Below are 18,547 nucleotides of genomic sequence, written 5' to 3' on the forward strand. Positions count from 1 at the left end.
ATAATATGAGAAGTACATACATAATATATGAAATTGTAATATACAATATAGAGTTAAAAATAATGTGCATAATATAAAAGAGATATAATGTTTAAAGCAAAGTATGTGAAACAATTTTAAAATGAGCAATAAAACAATTTTAACTAAATATACGAAGCAATTTAAAGTAGATAATATAAAACAATTTAAAATAATTAATATATAACATAATTTAAAATAAAATAAAGCAAAAATAAATAATATATATAACAATTTAAAACAACATGTAGAATGTCTAAAATGAATAATGTCTGAACAAGAAATTTAAAATAATAATAGGTAAAGCGAAAAATAATTTAATGTAATAATACATAAAATGAACAAATTAAAACTTAAAAAGAATAACGTAAAAAGATTTGAAATAAGTGGTATAAAATCTAGAGATAAATAATGTACATAAAAGAATTTTAAAATAACAGTATGTAAAGACTTAAAAACAAATAATGTATATGAAAGATTTAAAATGACAGTAAATATATAAAATTTAAAACAAATAATGTATATATGTATAAAGGCATAAAATAAGTAATATATACATATAAATAAGGAAAATCTTAAAATGGATAATAAATAAGACATTTTAAAATAAATAAAGAGAGCTTACAAAAGTATATGAAATAATTTAAAATAGGTAATACATATAAGTCAATTCAAGATAGTATATAAAAAGTTTAAAAATAATATGTGTAAAAGAGAAATTTAATAAAATACCAAAACAGCATAATATATATAAAACAATTTGAAATAATCAACATGTAAAACAAGTTAAAATATAAAATATACAAAAACAATTTAAGGCAAACAGTATATTAAAATAACATACAATAACAGTTCTAAAATAAATAAATAAATTAAATAGCTTTAGGACGCGATTGAAAGCGAACTGAAGTTTAAGGTAAAACTCGTAAAAAGGGACCACGGACAAGAGTGAAACACGCTTAAATGTGCAAGGACCAAATGGGATAATATCCCTGGTCTCAATGTGTTGCGTTTCATTTCACTAAGCCATGGATCAAATTGAAAATAAAATGGAAATAGTGGGGCAAATTCAAGAAGAGAAAAAGAAAAGGGACTATATTGAAGCACTCCGCAGAAATGGAAACCCCATATGTGCAAATATCCCCATATGCATCCAAATCCATGGCACTAACGGTGCCGTTTAGAACATTACAAAACTAAAAAACAAAAACCCTAAAACTAATCGTTCATTCATTCTTGAACATAAAAAAAAAAAAGAAAAAAAAAACTCTCCTAATTCCTCTCCATTTGACCGACCGTCTGCCTCACACCATTCCACCATCATAATCGGTTTCTGGTGATGAAAGAAGGCTCCTTTTAAACCCACTTAAAACCAAACCCGAAGGTCTCAGTATTTAGTCCCAAAATCCCCTCTTTGCTTCGATTTCAGCGAAGAAGAAGAGTTCCGAAAGCACAATTAAAAGGTAATCACCCCCATTTCCCTTTTTTATTTTCGAAACTTCAAAGCAAAATAAAAGAAAAGTTAGAAAAGAAGTCGAAAAGGATAAAAGATGCAACTTTTTTTATTGATTTTTTTTTTATTCAAAATTCGAAAGAATTTTTGTGTTTGTCTCTTTTTCAATATTGTAAAATCCCCCCTTACAATCGTTTGTTTTAGTGGCTTTATAGCCGAATACAAAGAGTTATTTTTTTGTCCATATCTGCTACTGTTTGGTTCTACTTTGCGTGTTGTTGCTGTTCTGTCTCTGTTTGTTGTCCTTGTTTGCGTGATTGCAGGTGCTAGGCTCGGTCAACGGCGGAGGATGCGCTGACATCTCACGTGCGGGGGCAAACGGCGTCTCCGGATAGGAAGCTGCTAGGGTTTCTAACTTTGGCTGAAAATGTTTAATTTTTGGGCCAACTTTGGGTCATTGTAATTGGGCTGTTGTTTGGGTGTAAGTGGGTTTAAGGTTATTTAATTTTGGTTTTGTAAAAATGGATTGTTTATTATCTTTATTTTGTTTTCTGGTTTATGAGCCCTGGGCAAATCTGGGCTCTTACAGCAAGATTAAAAAAATATGCTACAAGAGCAGACAAAAATTTCTAAAACTGAAGATTTATTAAACAATTAAAAAATAAATAGAAAAATATATAAAATTTAAAGCAACATGGGTCTAAATCGACACATAAAATTATTTATTATTCTAAAATACTTTTAAAATAGAAACAAATTAAAAAGTTAACGAAGAGCTATTCACTTTTTAAAAAAATTATTGGTGATCGTTGGAATTTTAGCGAATGACATGTACCATCATCTGTCCATCACAATTTGTGAAGGCAATAAAGATACTCAAAAAATAGATCTGTAAACTAAAAAGAGAGAAAATATGTGTAGTAAATAAGAAGAAGAAAGAAAGAAAGGGTTTGACTATGTAATTATAATTTTTTTATTTCAACTCTCTCTCTTTCTATCACTTTTTTTATTTCAAACCCAACAACTGGGGAAATTCTAGGGGAACCTCACTAACCTTTTTTGTAATTGCAAATAGGTTACTTGATAAACAGTTAAAATTTTTGAAAATTATTTTCTTTCATATTTTTTTGTTATTCTCTCGTAATTTTGAATGCCTTCATAATCCCACATGATTCTTAGTATTTTTTTATAATTTTAGTATACCATCAAAATTTTTAATATTTTTAACTTGAGAAATCAATTTTGATATAAAAGAAATATTTTTGCATATAAATTTCTAGTTTCGTTTACATGTAATAAAGAGGTGCAATAAAAATATTACTTAGTGGTGTCTCATAACATATTTTTGGTTATGGAAATGAAAATATAGTAGCTAGTGGAGTTGTCAAATTAACTTTATGATATTAAAAAAAGTTGACTAGCAGCCTATGAGATAAATATTTTTTTAATGTAAACATATCCCTACTATATTTATACATATACCATTTAAGATCAAGACAACCGAAGATGATCCAACTATGCAATGACTTCACCCTTCCTACAATTCCTTAACTTGATGTTCATGACATTCATGCCAGCCATATGCAGCACATTGCAGCAATCGATTTTCCCAGCCTGAAAAACAACAATAATAATAAATCAGAATGAAATGTAAAGCTAATTTATGTTACTCGGATGGTAAGACCAATACCTCCTTCCGCAGTGTTGCATTCGAGAAAACTCGAACTCTGAGGATGTTATCCGCCGAATAATTTCCAGGGACGAAACAAGGTTGTAGCCGACGCCGAGCTTTTCGTCTATAGGTTGTAAGAACTACGGAATTTCCTTTCAATTTCCTAATGTATTCCATGAAGAATACATGGGGCGTATGACATGGATCGTTGGTAAGCAACCTGGTGTTGAACATGTACAATGGAGGCGGACCATTCTTCCAGGGTTTAAATGTCTCAAGGGGTTTCTTTAGGATACTCCGAGGAATAATACTTTCATATATATGAACTGAGTAACCCCATGAGACTGACACAGACCAGTTCATTGGCTTGTCGTAGCATATCGTTTGCTGCGCCAGCCGTGATTGGTCGATTTCGGCGGCTTTCATCAGATGCTTTACTGCTTCGGTTCGGTTCCTGTTAGGGAAGATTGGGTCTATATTGTCGAAATGGTGAAGTGTAACAATCGGTGCCTGTGGATGAGCTGATATCATGCCTGATATATCTCCAAGAAGATCAATCTGCAGTTTAATGTCACAGTTGAAGATCAATCTGTACTTATGAATGATAATCATTTAATTAACAAATTTTCCAATCTTAGATCACCCAGATCCCTGTCCCAAGCAGACTAAACCCAGGATCAATTTGATACAAAGGAAATATTATTATAGGAAAAATGAAAGGGATTGTAGATTTACTGCGCCACCTCACACACAACCAAATTGATAATCGAAGGGAGTAGTGTGTAGAAGTGGGATTACCTGATGAATACCCCTTTCAAGGGTTAGAGCAACCCCCAAATCAAATAAACAAGAGGATGTTAAATGGTCACTGGTATGCATGAATGGGTATCTTTCAAGGCAATCATTCATCAATGGCGCTAGTTGTTCCACCAGTGAATAGCTCAAAGCATATCCAGCACCACCGTACGCCATATCAAAGGCGAATAGGAAGTTGGAAATCACTGACTCCGAATGCATGCCAACATAATATTGCTTTGTGTGGTCATACTTGGCCAACACTTGTACCAAATTGTCGATGAAAAACACCGTGTCATCATCCGCCATTACGAACCATCTCACACCTTGGTTATCCCCTAGACTAAATGAGTCCAATACGGATCGGAAAATCCGAGCCTCGATCGGGTTGGCCAGCTTCGGGTATACCGGTAACTTAGTGGCATCTGTATTCAGCTGAAAGGGTGGAGAAGTTTTAGGCCAAGGGAGGAATTCTTTAGGGGGAGGTGAGTCCATGAAGATGTTTCCCCTGGTTTGGTTTGGTCTCCACCAGGCTTCAGTGTAGGGTCTCCTGGTCAGCCATGTTTTAGTGCAGCCGACCAAAACGAACTTAATGTGGCTAATGTTTGTGGGGTAATTCACAGTTTCAGTTGAGTTGGAGAGTTTCACCACCATTGGTGACAACATATCTGAAGAAGGCTCATTACAGGGAGGGTTATACAAGAATGTGTAGAAAATCAAAAGAAGTGGACCTAAAATAGCTAGCAATTTGCCTAAAGCAACGAAAGAACGGCTCCTAAACCTGTGTTTCATTTGCAGAATCAAAGGAAATGAATGAACTCAACAGAAACCGGAAATTTCTGCTGCATGCAAGTGCAAATCTATGAAATGTGGGTTTCAGGAGGTTGGTTTATAATCAGGATTAACCGTAATTGCAATGGATGAAAATGTTGACTTCGTTTAGATTAAAATTGAGTAAGAAAGAGCCAAAATGAACCGAATGGAAAAGAGAAAGTGCAAAAGGAAAAAGAACAGAAAAAGGAAGGAAGGTGTTTCACTGTTTTCGATTAAAAAAAAAGAAAAGAAAAGATTAGTTCATTAGTTTTGTCTATTTGTGGAATGGTAATAAAAACAAGGAAAACTGGTGTATTTTGTGTTGGTCGGTTGCATGTTGAGGGGAGGATGGGTGGCAGTTAGTTATGGTCCAAAATGAGGGAGAGATTGGTGATGGAACCCATCATCTCTCGTATGCTTTCATCTCCATATGATTTAATGAAGAGCGTTTCAAAAGGAGAACTTACTCCCTTTCTTTACGTTTTGCCCCTAAATTCAGGATCGAAGTAGAAAGAAGCAATGGTTTCAAACATCAGTTGCATCGGTTCAGGTTTTAATTGGTCTAAAATCTCACTCTTTTCCACTCATTTTCGAATGCCTTATCATCCCACCAATTCCATTTCTTCAACCATCAATCATATGTCTCAATTGCTGACATATAAACCGAAATGATTTATCCTCCTCAAATTAATATTTTAAAAATATGTATATAATTTTTTCAATTTTTAATTATATATTTTAAAAATTTTAGGTGATGATATATCATCGCACCTTATTAAATCTAAATTTAAGGATTAAATTAAAAATTGTCAAATATTAAAGATAAAATATTACTTTATCCCAAATGAAAATAACTAGAATTATTTAAAAATAAAATAAAAATAAAAAACAAAAATCAATTTATTATTATTAACAAATTTTTTGGAATTTTCATTATGTCTTTTTGTTTTATTTTTAAAAGTGGGTTAACAGAAATTCGAAGTTTAATCCGTTCCACCTCCGGTTAGTTTTTAGTTTTTACAATATTGGGTGGCACTCGAGTTGTCTGAATTTGAATTATATGATTTTAGAATAACATATAAATATATTAAATATTAAGGAAAGAAATGTTGAAAAAGATTTTTTTTTTTTGAGGATAAGAAAAATAAAATAAAAGAAGGATATGGGAATAACAAATTGTTAAATCTCCAACAAAAATCATAATATCTTCGAAGTTCTACTTCTCCCTCTGCCTCTTGCTCTCGCCCTTCTTTTTGGACGGCAAGCGCCAGCCATCGGAGAAGCCCTTAGTGTGAGTCGCCTCTATTTCTCCCACTTTTTTTTTTTTTTAATTAGTAAGAAAAGTTAATGCTATTTCTTTCTCTTATATGATTTACAATATTAGATCTGCGATTTAATTGAATGCTTGCTAAGATAAACATTCTGCCCTTTGTTTTCTTTCGCAAACCTCTGTATCTGCATTTTCTTCTTCATTCAGCTTAACTTTTATATATTAATATCAATATTTTATGAATTATAACTTAAAAATTTCAGGTCTAGCTGACGGACTCATTATTTTATGCATGAAACAATTGATCATTGTGATAATTTTCGATATATTTAAGTAACAATTGAAATTTTAAAATTATAATGATTTGTATTCAAATCATTTAATTTTTTGATTTTAATGTAAAAAAGAAGATAAAAATACATTCAAATAGTATTTATCATTCGTAGAAGAAAAAAAAAAAAGGATAGTTATTCTATTAGCTTGGAGAATTGCAGAAAGTCTTTGTACTAGACATGAATATAATACAATGAAAAAGAAAACTTGAAATCGCAATATGAAATACAAATACAAACACTGCTCAACTACAAAAATATGCCAAATCTATATAAACATAAATTATTAAAATGCCAAAAGTTATATAATCATAAAATAACTTGACATGAGAAACTCCACAAAAATGATACCAACCCTACAATTGTCAGGTTTGAAAGGTAATGAAACTTGAAAATGGGTGTTTCTCTTTTCTAAACCTTAAAACTTATATTCTGTAATTGGGATAAGAAGCAAAAGGAAAATTCAAACTATTGAAATGTCAGCTTAACCATGAAATTTGTATTCAATGAAACCTACCGTCTACAACTAAGATTTTCCATCCCTCAACTATGAGACCAGCGAAGCTGCATTCATGGTGAGTTTAACCCAAATTAGTCACTCCAATGCGGTGTTTTCTTCTTCATGAGCCTTTTGAATGCCGACCAAACGAGCGTAATCTACCCACCTATGAAAGTGAAATCGTGAAGCTTGAGAAGCTGTAAGCAGCAAATTGACTATCCTAGTTGAAGATTGATATTGAAACTTACAATAGGGAACCCAAGAATGTGTTGCCTGTTCGAACGGCAAAGCATATTGCACTCAACATGAGCTTGTGCTGGTGTAGCAAAGGCTCCAAAATACGCTGTTCAATTACACCAGCCAGCACTTGATACCTATTGGAACAAAACACAATCAGTCCCCAGCATTTATGCATCATGGAATAGGTATTTCAAGACATTCTTGTTTCATGGGTACACATCTGGAATTAAACAGAACTTCAAACAACAAAACTTCTCATCTATTACCTAAATTCTATGTTACTTTGACTTGACTGTGAGTGTTAGATATCTCATACATGAATATCTCATACCTATGCCTGAAAATGTGCAGACATGCATGTCAAACATATGAACTCTTCAAGAAAAATGAAAATTTAGAGCATCATAAGCTAAAATTTTTGTCAATATAGTAGCCAGATATTTAGCTAGACAAATACTCTAAAGGCAACTAACAGAAGAGCAGGTTTTCCTTCCTCCTACCTACAATACAAATAGCTACATTATCGTAATGTTTACCGACACCAAAACAAGCAATGAACGTATCCATTTCGAGCTACCTGTCAGCAATAGCTAATGCTCCAACAAAACCTTAACTTAAATATTACACTTTACATTTCAATGGTTTTTATGAAATAAATCAGACGTTCACCATTTGCTACCAAAAATGAGACCCTAGTTCATTGGGAGTTGAGATCAAGACAGCACAGGACTAATGAACATACTGTTTCTCTACTGGCATTGGTACGTATTGATATCAGTCTATTTTGAGGTACTGTTTCAGCTACATTACTATTTTTAAAAAAATCTGATATGTATATAAAAAGTATTTACAAATATCAAATAATTAGATTAAATAAATCATTAATTTATATAAAATATTCTTCAATAAATTTCACAAAAACAATCTATCATTAAATGAATCTAAAATAAAGAAGCAAAAAAGAGATTATTCCATATATTAAACAAAAGAAAAATCATCCAATACTAAGAATATAACAATTCATTATTCAATAAATCCAACATAAATATAAAAAAGATAGTACCGATCGATACACTGTACTCCAACGGGCACGGGCGAAATCAACCAGTATGCACAAATATAGTTGTTACCAACAAAATAGCCAAGCTTAAAGTTATTGCTCCGGTTCACTACTGGAATGGAGCGTTTCGGCTGATACAACCGGTAACCTTGGTTGAAATTCCAACTTAGAGATCTACAATATTGAATCTTAGGATGGGAGAATTTGGCATTAGGGGATGAGAGAGCAACCTTCCCGTTTGTATAGCTCAGTATTATGTCATATTATCAGAATGTATCGTTGCTAATCGTAATGGTAAAACTGTAAAGCATTTCTGTGAACAATGTAACTTTTGAAGTCTTAACATCTAATTTATAATATATATAAACATGAATTTGGAAAAACTTTTAAATAGGTCCTTTTCTATTCATTATATTGCTTATTTTTGTCAATTTAATTTTTATTAATTTATAAAATTTATCACACTTAAATATAAGAATTCTAATTATATTAAAAAGATTTTTGTTGAATGAATTTATATAATAATAAATGAAAAGATTAAAATTTATATTGAATTACTTAGTCATTAAATTATTATTTTCCATTGACCCAAAAACAAAAAATATATATATTACTTTCATTTTAAATATAAAATATTAATTATTTATATAATAGATAACTTTATAAATTTTATAAACAATAAATTTATAAATCCAACATTATATATTATATTTATATTAATTTATATATCATTAAAGAACAATTATGATCGATTTATTAATTATATTATTAATAAAAGAAGAAACAAATAAAAAATTGAACAGAGTAGAATATCAATTTACAATGTATTAGTTATGCTAGCATTGTAAAAATTATCAAACTAATTGATGTATTTGAATCATGCTTGAGTTATTATTATCTTGAATAATTTTACATAAATTACATGAAGAACAATTATATATATTTTTTATGCAATGCCTACTTCTACCTATAACTTCTGAATTTTAAATTGAAGGGAAAATCCCATTAAGCACATTTGAACCCACTTTCTCTTGGTTGTTACAATATCAACAGGGCCAACAGAACTAAGGCTTAATTGGAAAGATTATATAACTTTAATAAATTACAGAACTTAATGTCTAAATTTTACACACCTGAGGTTGCTAGAAACTGCCATGTATACACCGTAGGCAACACTGGTGGATAGTATGGGAACATTTTCAACTTCTGCTCCGGAAGACTTATCAACAGCCTTTCTTGCATTAATCAAAGCATTTGTGACCGCTGTCCCAACCTACAACAAAATGAAATTCCATTAAGCGCCACCCAAATCTGGTTTCATAATTCAATTTCCAAAAAAGCAATGATATTCTTTCTAGAAACAGAAAAGATAATAAGATTGGACAAATACCGAGAGCTAAAAACAAGCATTATAACCGTAAAAATTAGATTGCAAACAATTTCCGACCAAACACTTACCAGTGAAGAAGTTGTGCCTACTGCAAAAAGCTTGGCCCCGTTACGCTGCAAAGCACATAAAACATGAAATGGTGGTTTGTCATTCATAGCTCAGATAATCAGAAATCTTATTCTTTAAAGTTTACAAGATACAAAATACAAAAGATCTTACCATTACGGCACCTAATCTTTGCAAAAGTGAATATGAGGTCCCCGGGAGAGCAACCTGCAAACAGAAATTCATTACCATAAAACAACAAAATATCCATAAAAAAAAAAAAAGAAGAAACCTGAAAAGCATTATCAGGGCAGCTATAGAAGAACTTGGAAATGGCTCCAGCGTTGACAGCAAGAGGAGGCCGGAGAGAGACAGTTGGGGCAGGAAGATAAACAAGCATGAAATCTGCAATTATGGCCATTACCTAGAAAGAAATACGAGTTTCAAGTGATTGAAATAACAGAGTTGGATATTTATTTCATAACAATCCATGCATTATGTGCTAATGTAACTCTCAGGATCAAGGAAAAAATACATTATAGAGGCAAAATATATAAAGTTAAAAATAAATACAAATTTTGCAAAAGGAAAGTCTCAATGCTTACTCATAATACAAATTCAGCCATGAAATCAATCAATATCCCCATATGCATAGTTTGAAATTAGCAAACAAGTCATCCTTGCTATTCAGAGCAAAAGAGGGGTGAAATGGTAAGTGTTTAAAAGAAATCGGTTTATGAGGCAAAAACAGGCATACCACATCTGCAAAAACTATTTCCAGCTCCTTGAAAAAGTTTTCTCTGCGACGTTCATATTCTGCAGCAGTCTACAAAACAGGAAATGAACATAAGCACAGCTACTGACAGTTAAAGAGTGAAAAAAAAATAGAATTATGCATAACTAGGATGACAAGAAGTGGATCTTTTGAATTCAGATAGGGGATTTTAGGTATCCAATATTCTGATTTACTAAAATGAAATTATATCTTACAACTTGTCTTTTAAAAGTTAAAGCATCATCAAATGTAATGGAAGTTGAGGGGTGAAGGAACAAACCTTGGTGAAGATCCCAACACCACATTCCATGGCGACTTTAGCTAAGAAAAGATCATCAGCCAAAAGCCTCTCTTTAAACCCACCAAACTGCATCAACCACCGCATGAACCCCGACTTTTCAAGCCCCAAGAACCTCTCTATAACAGACCCAGGAATCCTCCCAGATTGAATCGCCGCCGCCAAGTCCTTGGGTAAACTCTCCATTGATCTACCTGCCTCCGCCAACACAACCATAGCTTCTTTCCTGTTCTTATCACCCGCATCCTCACCACCACCACCACCACCGCCGCCATTGCCTTTTCCATTGTCATCGTTTCCACCGCCACCATCTGAGTTGTTGATATCGCCACCATTGCCACCGGGAAGGGCGGAGAAGGTTAAAAACGGAGAAGGTTGGCGGTAGCGGAGAGTGGTGGTGGTGGTGGAGAAGGAGGAAATGGGGAGGTGGAGAGGGAAAGTGGTGGAAATTTTGGGGATGGAGAAAGACTTATGGAGAGGAGAGAAGGAAGGGGAGGAAAGGCAGGTGGCGATGGACATTGCTGCGACGGGGGGGTGGTGATGATCCCCCTGGGTTTTGTTTGTGAAAAAACTCCAAACGCCGGCAAACAGCCTGTGTCTCCAAGGGTTTTCGTGTGAAGGAAAACTTGTTACGTTTTATTTTATTACAAAATTTGGTTAACATAATTTGGGAGATATGGTAAGTTGATAACTTTTTGGTTGTTCCAAGTGCCTTTCGTTGAAATGGTAAGGTAATAAATTAGATGATGTTGATTTCAAATGGTAACTTTCTGTTATTTTATTTCCCTCATTTTACCACTAGAAAGGTTGTATATTTTCGTCTCATTTCCCATATATAGCATCTCAAAAGCATTTTAAATTTTATGAATAGCCTAAGTTTAATGATTGAATTTTAAATTTCACTAAAACCATTCTCAATTTTAATATTTTTCTTTTTTTGTTTAAAAGGAAATATTTAAAGTAAAACAGAAATTGTTTATCTTATTTTATTATTAGATTGGGAGTTTTAACCACCACAATATCATGCATCTCCTAGTAAGATTCGTCAAAGACTTTTCATTCCACATTCATTCTCATGACAAATTTGGTCATAACATTTATTACTATGTTCTTCTATCTTGATATATATATGACGCGAAACTCCTCCATCCACTCCAATAAATCCCTCACTTTTCTTTTAATAAGTTTTGATCTCGAGTCTAACAACTCATCAGGTTAATTGCCTCTATAAAATTCATCTCTAGGACAATCTTCTTAACTCCCTTTTCTTATGCGAGTTTAACTCCCTCAAAAGCCCCCCACTATAACTCAACTTCTAGCACCGGCCAAACCCCTAACTTACAGGAGAACCCCCAAAATCAATATCCCTTATTGTCTTCGACCACTCCCCCCACTGCAACAACAAAGAGCCAACTCCCACAACTGCATCAGTAATCACCTTTATCCATTCCCTGTGCTGTTTCAAATTTGTAGATATAATTATTTCAAAATTTGGTTAAAAGCATTACTTTACGCCTTTCTTAGGAAAATGAGTTGATGTAAAATGCATGATTTCCTGTTAGTGATCAATACATTAAAAATTAATTAATGAAAAAAAAAATCTCACTGCAGCATTTAAATAAAAATCAGAAATCAGAACACAAGGAGTACGTATTTTTTTTTCTAGCTTTATCTTTTCCCTATTAAAATTTTGTTGTTTCATTTTTGGGCTATAATCTGATTTAAGGCATATTTGTAGAAAACCTATAGGCCGAAAATGGTTTCCTGCATGAACCAATTTTCCATACTTTATTTTTTTTTTTGGTACATTTTTCCATACTTTATATGTATAAAATAATCTTAATTTATACGAAATTTTGAAAAATAATTTTACCCATTACATGAATATCATTGAAAGAAATACCTAAAAGTATCACGATATATATATTTATACATTTTTATAAGATATAATATATATTTTTGAAATAATGATAGATTTAATTCAAAATTTTCCTTTATTTTTAAAGTTGTGAATCTAATTGCATTAATTATAAGAAAACATAATAAGAAGTTGTTATTTTTATTTATATATTTTCGACTACATCAATTGAATTTAGATTTGCTGACATGAGTATCTTCCTTCTTCTCCTCTTCATCTATATTTTGTTTATTTTCTTTTCTATTGCCTCTGTTAGTTTTTAGTTATGCTATTTGAGTTTTAATCTGTTAGTCAATTTAAATTGTACTAGTTCTTAATTTATCTGTGTTGTAATATTTGGTTAAACTTTATAATTGATCAGATAATTTATTTGTAATAAATTTATATTTGTCATATTCGAGCATGTATTTATCTTTTTATACATTAATTGTACACTTCAAAAATATACTTTTACAATATAAATTATGTTTTAAATATTTTTATCATTACCAATTAAAATTTTCAATATAAGTATCTATATATCTTAAATTATACACAAAGTTCCTTTATAGATACTGCGTATTACGATATAACTTTTATTTTGAAAGGTATGCATTTTTTTTAGTAAGAGAAAATTGTATTTTTATATTTTTATTACAAAGTGCCTTGATAGTCATTGCTACACTGCCACCATCACCACTAGCTTTAGGAGCTACAACAACAACTTTTAGATCGGACTTACATCCTCACGAGACTCTTTTTAAATGTCACAAATTAAGCAAACAATATATGACGTTTTAGATCAAATTTCTTGTGGCGTTTCTAAACGTCACAAATGAGGCAATCATTTCGTGACGCTTATTATTGGTCAACAGCGCTTTAAAAGTAATGGAATTAATATTTTTTGTGACGTTTTCAAAGTGTCACCGAAAAGATACCTTTCCTTCACTTTTTTAAGCGTCATGATTTTTAGTTACACGAAATATCACAAGTGTCAAAGATTACTTTTTGTGGCGTTTTCTTTTGTTCTTGTAACGCTTTCAAATTGTCACAAAAAGTCATTCTTGGTGTAGTGAACAACATTGCCGTTTGAAGGAACCGAAGCCAACTTCTTCTATCCAGATGTAATTATCTTGATGGCATCTTTGCCTTTGACTTGGAACAATAGCAACTCTAACCTATCATCATCAACCTCAACTGTAATAGATCCAAGAATATCCTTCAAATCATTCGCGGAAGGGGACAAGTTCGCTTCCAAGACAACAAGAAAATAAGTAACGATTATCTTCACTCTTTTACTCGACCCTAAAAAATGAAAAGGGAAAATGAGCTATGGAGGAGAATCGATGCATGCAAATTTGATTTGGGAAGAAAGATACTTTTGATTGAAAAAAGAAAAAGCTATTCTCAGCTACTTTGAATTGTGCATTTAGTGGAAAGGCTTATGAATAGCTTTCAACGGATAATATTATAATTGTAACTGTTCATTCTGTGAATATTTTGAACCAAGCAAAGGAGTTAGTGGATGCCACCAAATCGATGATTCAACGCAGGGTTATTACCCTAAACCAATCACGCTATTATGGCTTTACTAATGCAACTAGTATGGGTTCAAATTCCATCATATGCATGTTTTTTAATTATTTAAATAAAAAGATAAAATTATTCTTGAATAAAATAACTTATTTTAAATATGAAAGGACATTTTAGTAATTTTCAGTAATTGAGTTAGTGCCCAATTGACTCATAATATCAACTCAATTAGGGGCTTAAATAATAGTTTAGATATATAATTGATGGAAATAGTAAACTATGCGTAATAAAATTGAAATGTAAAAAATATATATAAAAACAAAATTTTAGTTGAGTAATAAATTTAAAGTTTTACTAATGCAACTAGCATTGATTCAATTACCATCACCCTCGAATAATATAATTTCTTTTAAATACGAAATGATATTAAAGTAATTTTTCTAATTAAGTTGGTGTCGGTCAAGTTATGACACCAATTCAATTAGAGATTTAAATAATAATAATATAGATATTTGTATATAAATATTTTATAATTTAATAAAAACTTATATTCCATTTTCTGAAAATAGTTTTATTTATGTATTTCTTTTTTTGAAATATTTTAAATTAAATTAAAATATATATTCTAAGTAATTCTTAAACATTGTTACCAAATTAATTGTTAAAATAATTTAATACAAAAATAATGTTTGATTTTTTTTAATGCAGGGATGAAGATTTATTGAAGTGGTTAAAGAATCAAACGGAAAATTTATTTTACAAAATTACAAAATTTAAATAATGTAATTATAATATTTTGTACGTCATATAATTATTATATGGATGATTACTGAATAAAGTAGTTTTTCAAATATTTTTATATTATAAATTATTATTTTTGAGAATGTGAACACCCACTAATAAATTACAATTTGGATTCAATTGAAGTAATTAATTAAATCTATCTTGATTAATAAATACAGTTAACCCAATTAATAGAAAAGAAACTAAAGAGGAAAGATTTTTCTTTGCTTAACAATAAGAATGTTGCTTTTCTTAATCAATAATGAGATGTATAGTTACTATTTGCAGAGTAGCAAGCAATTAAAACATGAGAAAGAATTGTATAAAACTGTGATATATTGTCATCTTTATTTCTTTCTGATGAGATAATGATAAATCAGATTTTTTCTCATGATTTTTAGCTTTTTCCTCCTAAAAAAATTTAAATTTAACTAAAAATGCTAAAAATCAAGAGTAAAAAATCTAATTTGTTATTCTCTTATTAGAAAAAGATAATGACGTAGAATCACAGTTTCATATAATTCTTTCTCTTAAAAAAAATTGATTGTAAAGATCACAAATGCACTGCAAAAAGAGAAAGAGAAAAGAAGATTTAAGACATCATGGTACACTATTTTAGTTACAGTTTCGGGTATTTTTAGCGTATGAAACTCTGCTGCTTCACAGAATAAGAATGAAGAAATTAATGGGTGAATGTTGCTTTGTTTTTCTTTATAGTCTAGTTGGTCACATGATTATTCTCCCATGGAAGTAGTACCCGCAGCCTTTATAACATGGACGGCAGGAAACACGGGCGGTGAACGAAGGAGATGGCCGGCAGCGTTGATTTCATTGACAAGGCAAGTGCCCGATCCACCAGGGATGTTGGTGCAAGGAGAACCACCAGATGGTGGCACCGGTCCCCTTTGCAGTGTCTCAAAATGAGGCACGATTTTCCTGAATAGTTGCTCTCCTTGCCACTGTGTAGGTCTTATGGCAGCAGTAGATGAAATGAAGAAAAGGGTGAATAAAAGTGAAATCTTGAAGACACTTGTTTGTTTGAGGAACCCCATTTGGATGAACAACTTTGGCTACTTACTTGTCCGATTAGGAGTAATTGGTTTGGATTTGAATGTTTGTGTTCCGTTTGCTTATATATGTGTATATACATATATAATATTGTTGTTTTATTTGACTTGGGCTGCTTTTGGGGCGTGTGTGTTGACCTGGCCATACTGCAAGAATTTTCAAAGTTTGATTATGTTGTGAACCCAAGTAGGAAAGTGAAGGAAACATGTGACCCAAAACACTGCTTTCTTTAGTGTTTTTTGATCAGTTTGAAGAATGCAAATGAGAATAAAAAAGAAGTTGGTTTTACATATTCAAAGTCGTTAATAAGATAATAGCATGGAAATGGAATTCATTTACGACGTGCATATTGGCACATGTACAGTGAAATGGGTAACTTCGTACTGACATTGATTCCAGTTACGAAGTTACAACCCGAATGGTCAAACACTCTTCATTCTATTTTCTACACACCAGGTGTTTGGTGTACACCGTTTTGATTTTGAATTAAAATATAAGAATTGAAAGAGGTGTTTTCGTTGGGAGTGAGATTAAAAAAGAAACAAAATTTCTTTTACGCTAAAGAAACATTCATTCCGTTGAATTCAAGGAGTTCAAACTGTAAGTTGGAAATATTATTTTTTGAATATTCTAGAAAGAGGGCGACAAAGGCAAGGAATAATCTTCCTTAATTCCACACTTTGAATGAATAGAGATTTCTGATCTCGTATCACCAAACACTCATTTCTACACCTTCTTATTAAGCCTCAGTTTGGTAAAACAACAATCAAGAATCTTGTAGCGAAAATTAGATTGTATTTTATTTTTTCTATTTAAAATTTTATTCAATTAATAGTATGATAATTTTAATTTTAATTAATTTTCAATTTGCATGTTAATATGAATTTTAATTATAGAAGATTATTGTAAAATTAATTTATATTAAAAGAGACATGTAAATGGACACATAAACTTATTTTAGAATAATAAACTGAATCTTGACCATATACATACAAAGTCATTAATAATTAACAAAACCATATAAGATGGAAACTAAATTAAGATTAGAATTAAATCAAAGTTTCAAACCGAGGAACCTAATTAAAAAATATCCCAAAATGCAGTATACCCTAAACTGTACCCACGCACGTGAAGTTGGGTGTTGCATACTGTTTGTGCCACACCAACTTTTTTTCTTCTCTTTGATGTATTTAGCTACGACATGATTATTATTATATTACATATGAGATTAACAACAAAAAAAGGAAGTTAGTTTTTCCTAAAAAAGAAAGAAAACAAAGAGAGTTGCTTTTCGTAGTTCCACGCCACATGTCGAGAACACATTTTTGAATCAACACGTTGAAAACATGTTACACTCATTTAGGGGAAAAACAACCATAAATCAAACTTCACCCTAAAAGTGGCTTCATTTCACAGTGCATAATTTTCTTTCATGCATTAATATTTGTTTGATATTTTATAAGAGTAAAGTACACCATACGTCATTATTTATATATTAAATTTATTGTTATACTTTTTATAATTAAGATCAAATTGAGACTATTTGTAAATTTTGGGATTTAATCTTTTAAAATTATGATTAAATTGATATAATATGTAAAAGTCGAAAGCTCAATTTATTATTATACCAGTTATCAACTTTCACATCATTAGTACAATTAACGGAAATGAACTCAAAAACAAAATTCGATTAATTGAGTGATCAATTTTAAGAAAATTATAGTTAAATGACCTATGGTGTAATTTATCGTTATGTTAATTTTATAATAGACGTGGATGAATGAATGCTTGTATGGTAATTTAAAGGAGTGGGTGTTTGAAATTTTATTATAATGGTATATCAAATGGAGCCGCTTCTCCTTTGGAAACCCGACATACTTAGCATGCTCGAAGATGCTAATATTATCCCGCAGTGTGGGATAATGTTTTATGTTTTAATAGCCATCAATTTGAGATCTTGGAAGATGCTAATGATACTGAAATTAAAAAAAAAAAATCTATTAACAATATAGTTTTAAAAATATAACTAAGATATTTTAATAACATGTAACAAAATCAGTGTCTAAAAAAATAAAAATTGATAAGTAAGTTTTGAAATAGTTTTGTAACTTTCAATTCCAGAAAATAATAGGGTGTAATTTACAAAAAATAAAAATAAAATCATGCGAATAGAAAGAAGAAATGAATGTTAGATTAGAATAAAAGCGATAATAAAAAACAACAACAATAAATAAGAATAGAGTTGATACTACTACCTTTAATTTTCTTTGACGCGAGTTGATACTACTAACAGAGAGCTCGTAAGCTGTATTAAGTATCGGATATGGCGAGCTATATTGGGGACGGGTTAACACCAGCATATGCTTGGCGAGCTGGGTTAAAACGTGTTTCGCGAGCCTGTTCTATATTATATGTATAATAATTTATCTTCTCCTTTGTTTAAAGAGAGTTATAAAGTGACTCTTTCGAGACAAGTTTACACAAATGAGTTTGAAATTGAGACTTGTTGTATATGTTTTATTACATGATGGTAGAATATAGTTGTAGCAGGCTGATTGGGTTTGCTTTTTGGAAAAACAATCCGTTTTTTTGAATTTTTGTTCTTT

The 18,547-nt window shown here is 31.1% G+C and overlaps 3 protein-coding genes and 2 long non-coding RNA genes across 5 annotated transcripts; 2 read left to right on the forward strand and 3 right to left on the reverse strand.

The window, feature by feature from the left end:
* Positions 1 to 937: 937 nt before the first annotated feature.
* On the forward strand, positions 938 to 2,106 carry LOC108455741 (uncharacterized). The gene is made up of 2 exons (XR_001866818.2): positions 938 to 1,481; positions 1,795 to 2,106. It is a non-coding gene; the product is annotated as an uncharacterized LOC108455741 (long non-coding RNA).
* Positions 2,107 to 2,848: 742 nt separating this feature from the next.
* LOC108456006 (uncharacterized) lies at positions 2,849 to 5,375 on the reverse strand. The gene is made up of 3 exons (XM_017754597.2): positions 3,942 to 5,375; positions 3,162 to 3,701; positions 2,849 to 3,085 (listed from the first exon to the last, which is right to left on the reverse strand). Exons 1-3 carry the CDS (start codon positions 4,728 to 4,730, stop codon positions 2,987 to 2,989), a joined length of 1,428 nt encoding a protein of 475 aa, XP_017610086.1. The 5' UTR covers positions 4,731 to 5,375; the 3' UTR covers positions 2,849 to 2,986.
* Positions 5,376 to 5,795: 420 nt separating this feature from the next.
* LOC128280875 (uncharacterized) lies at positions 5,796 to 7,017 on the forward strand. Its single transcript, XR_008271071.1, has 2 exons — positions 5,796 to 6,042; positions 6,285 to 7,017. It is a non-coding gene; the product is annotated as an uncharacterized LOC128280875 (long non-coding RNA).
* LOC108454050 (protein RETICULATA-RELATED 4, chloroplastic) lies at positions 6,604 to 11,456 on the reverse strand. Its single transcript, XM_017752357.2, has 8 exons — positions 10,643 to 11,456; positions 10,345 to 10,413; positions 9,880 to 10,011; positions 9,762 to 9,815; positions 9,611 to 9,655; positions 9,286 to 9,425; positions 7,101 to 7,226; positions 6,604 to 7,018 (listed from the first exon to the last, which is right to left on the reverse strand). Exons 1-8 carry the CDS (start codon positions 11,177 to 11,179, stop codon positions 6,949 to 6,951), a joined length of 1,173 nt encoding a protein of 390 aa, XP_017607846.1. The 5' UTR covers positions 11,180 to 11,456; the 3' UTR covers positions 6,604 to 6,948.
* A 4,121-nt stretch (positions 11,457 to 15,577) lies between these two features.
* Positions 15,578 to 15,991, reverse strand: LOC128280529 (uncharacterized). The gene has a single exon (XM_053018703.1). It carries the CDS (start codon positions 15,923 to 15,925, stop codon positions 15,608 to 15,610), a length of 318 nt encoding a protein of 105 aa, XP_052874663.1. The 5' UTR covers positions 15,926 to 15,991; the 3' UTR covers positions 15,578 to 15,607.
* Between the last annotated feature and the right edge of the window lie 2,556 nt (positions 15,992 to 18,547).

This window comes from Gossypium arboreum, chromosome 9, assembly GCF_025698485.1.
Source record: "Gossypium arboreum isolate Shixiya-1 chromosome 9, ASM2569848v2, whole genome shotgun sequence".
NCBI classification, from domain to species: domain Eukaryota; kingdom Viridiplantae; phylum Streptophyta; class Magnoliopsida; order Malvales; family Malvaceae; genus Gossypium; species Gossypium arboreum.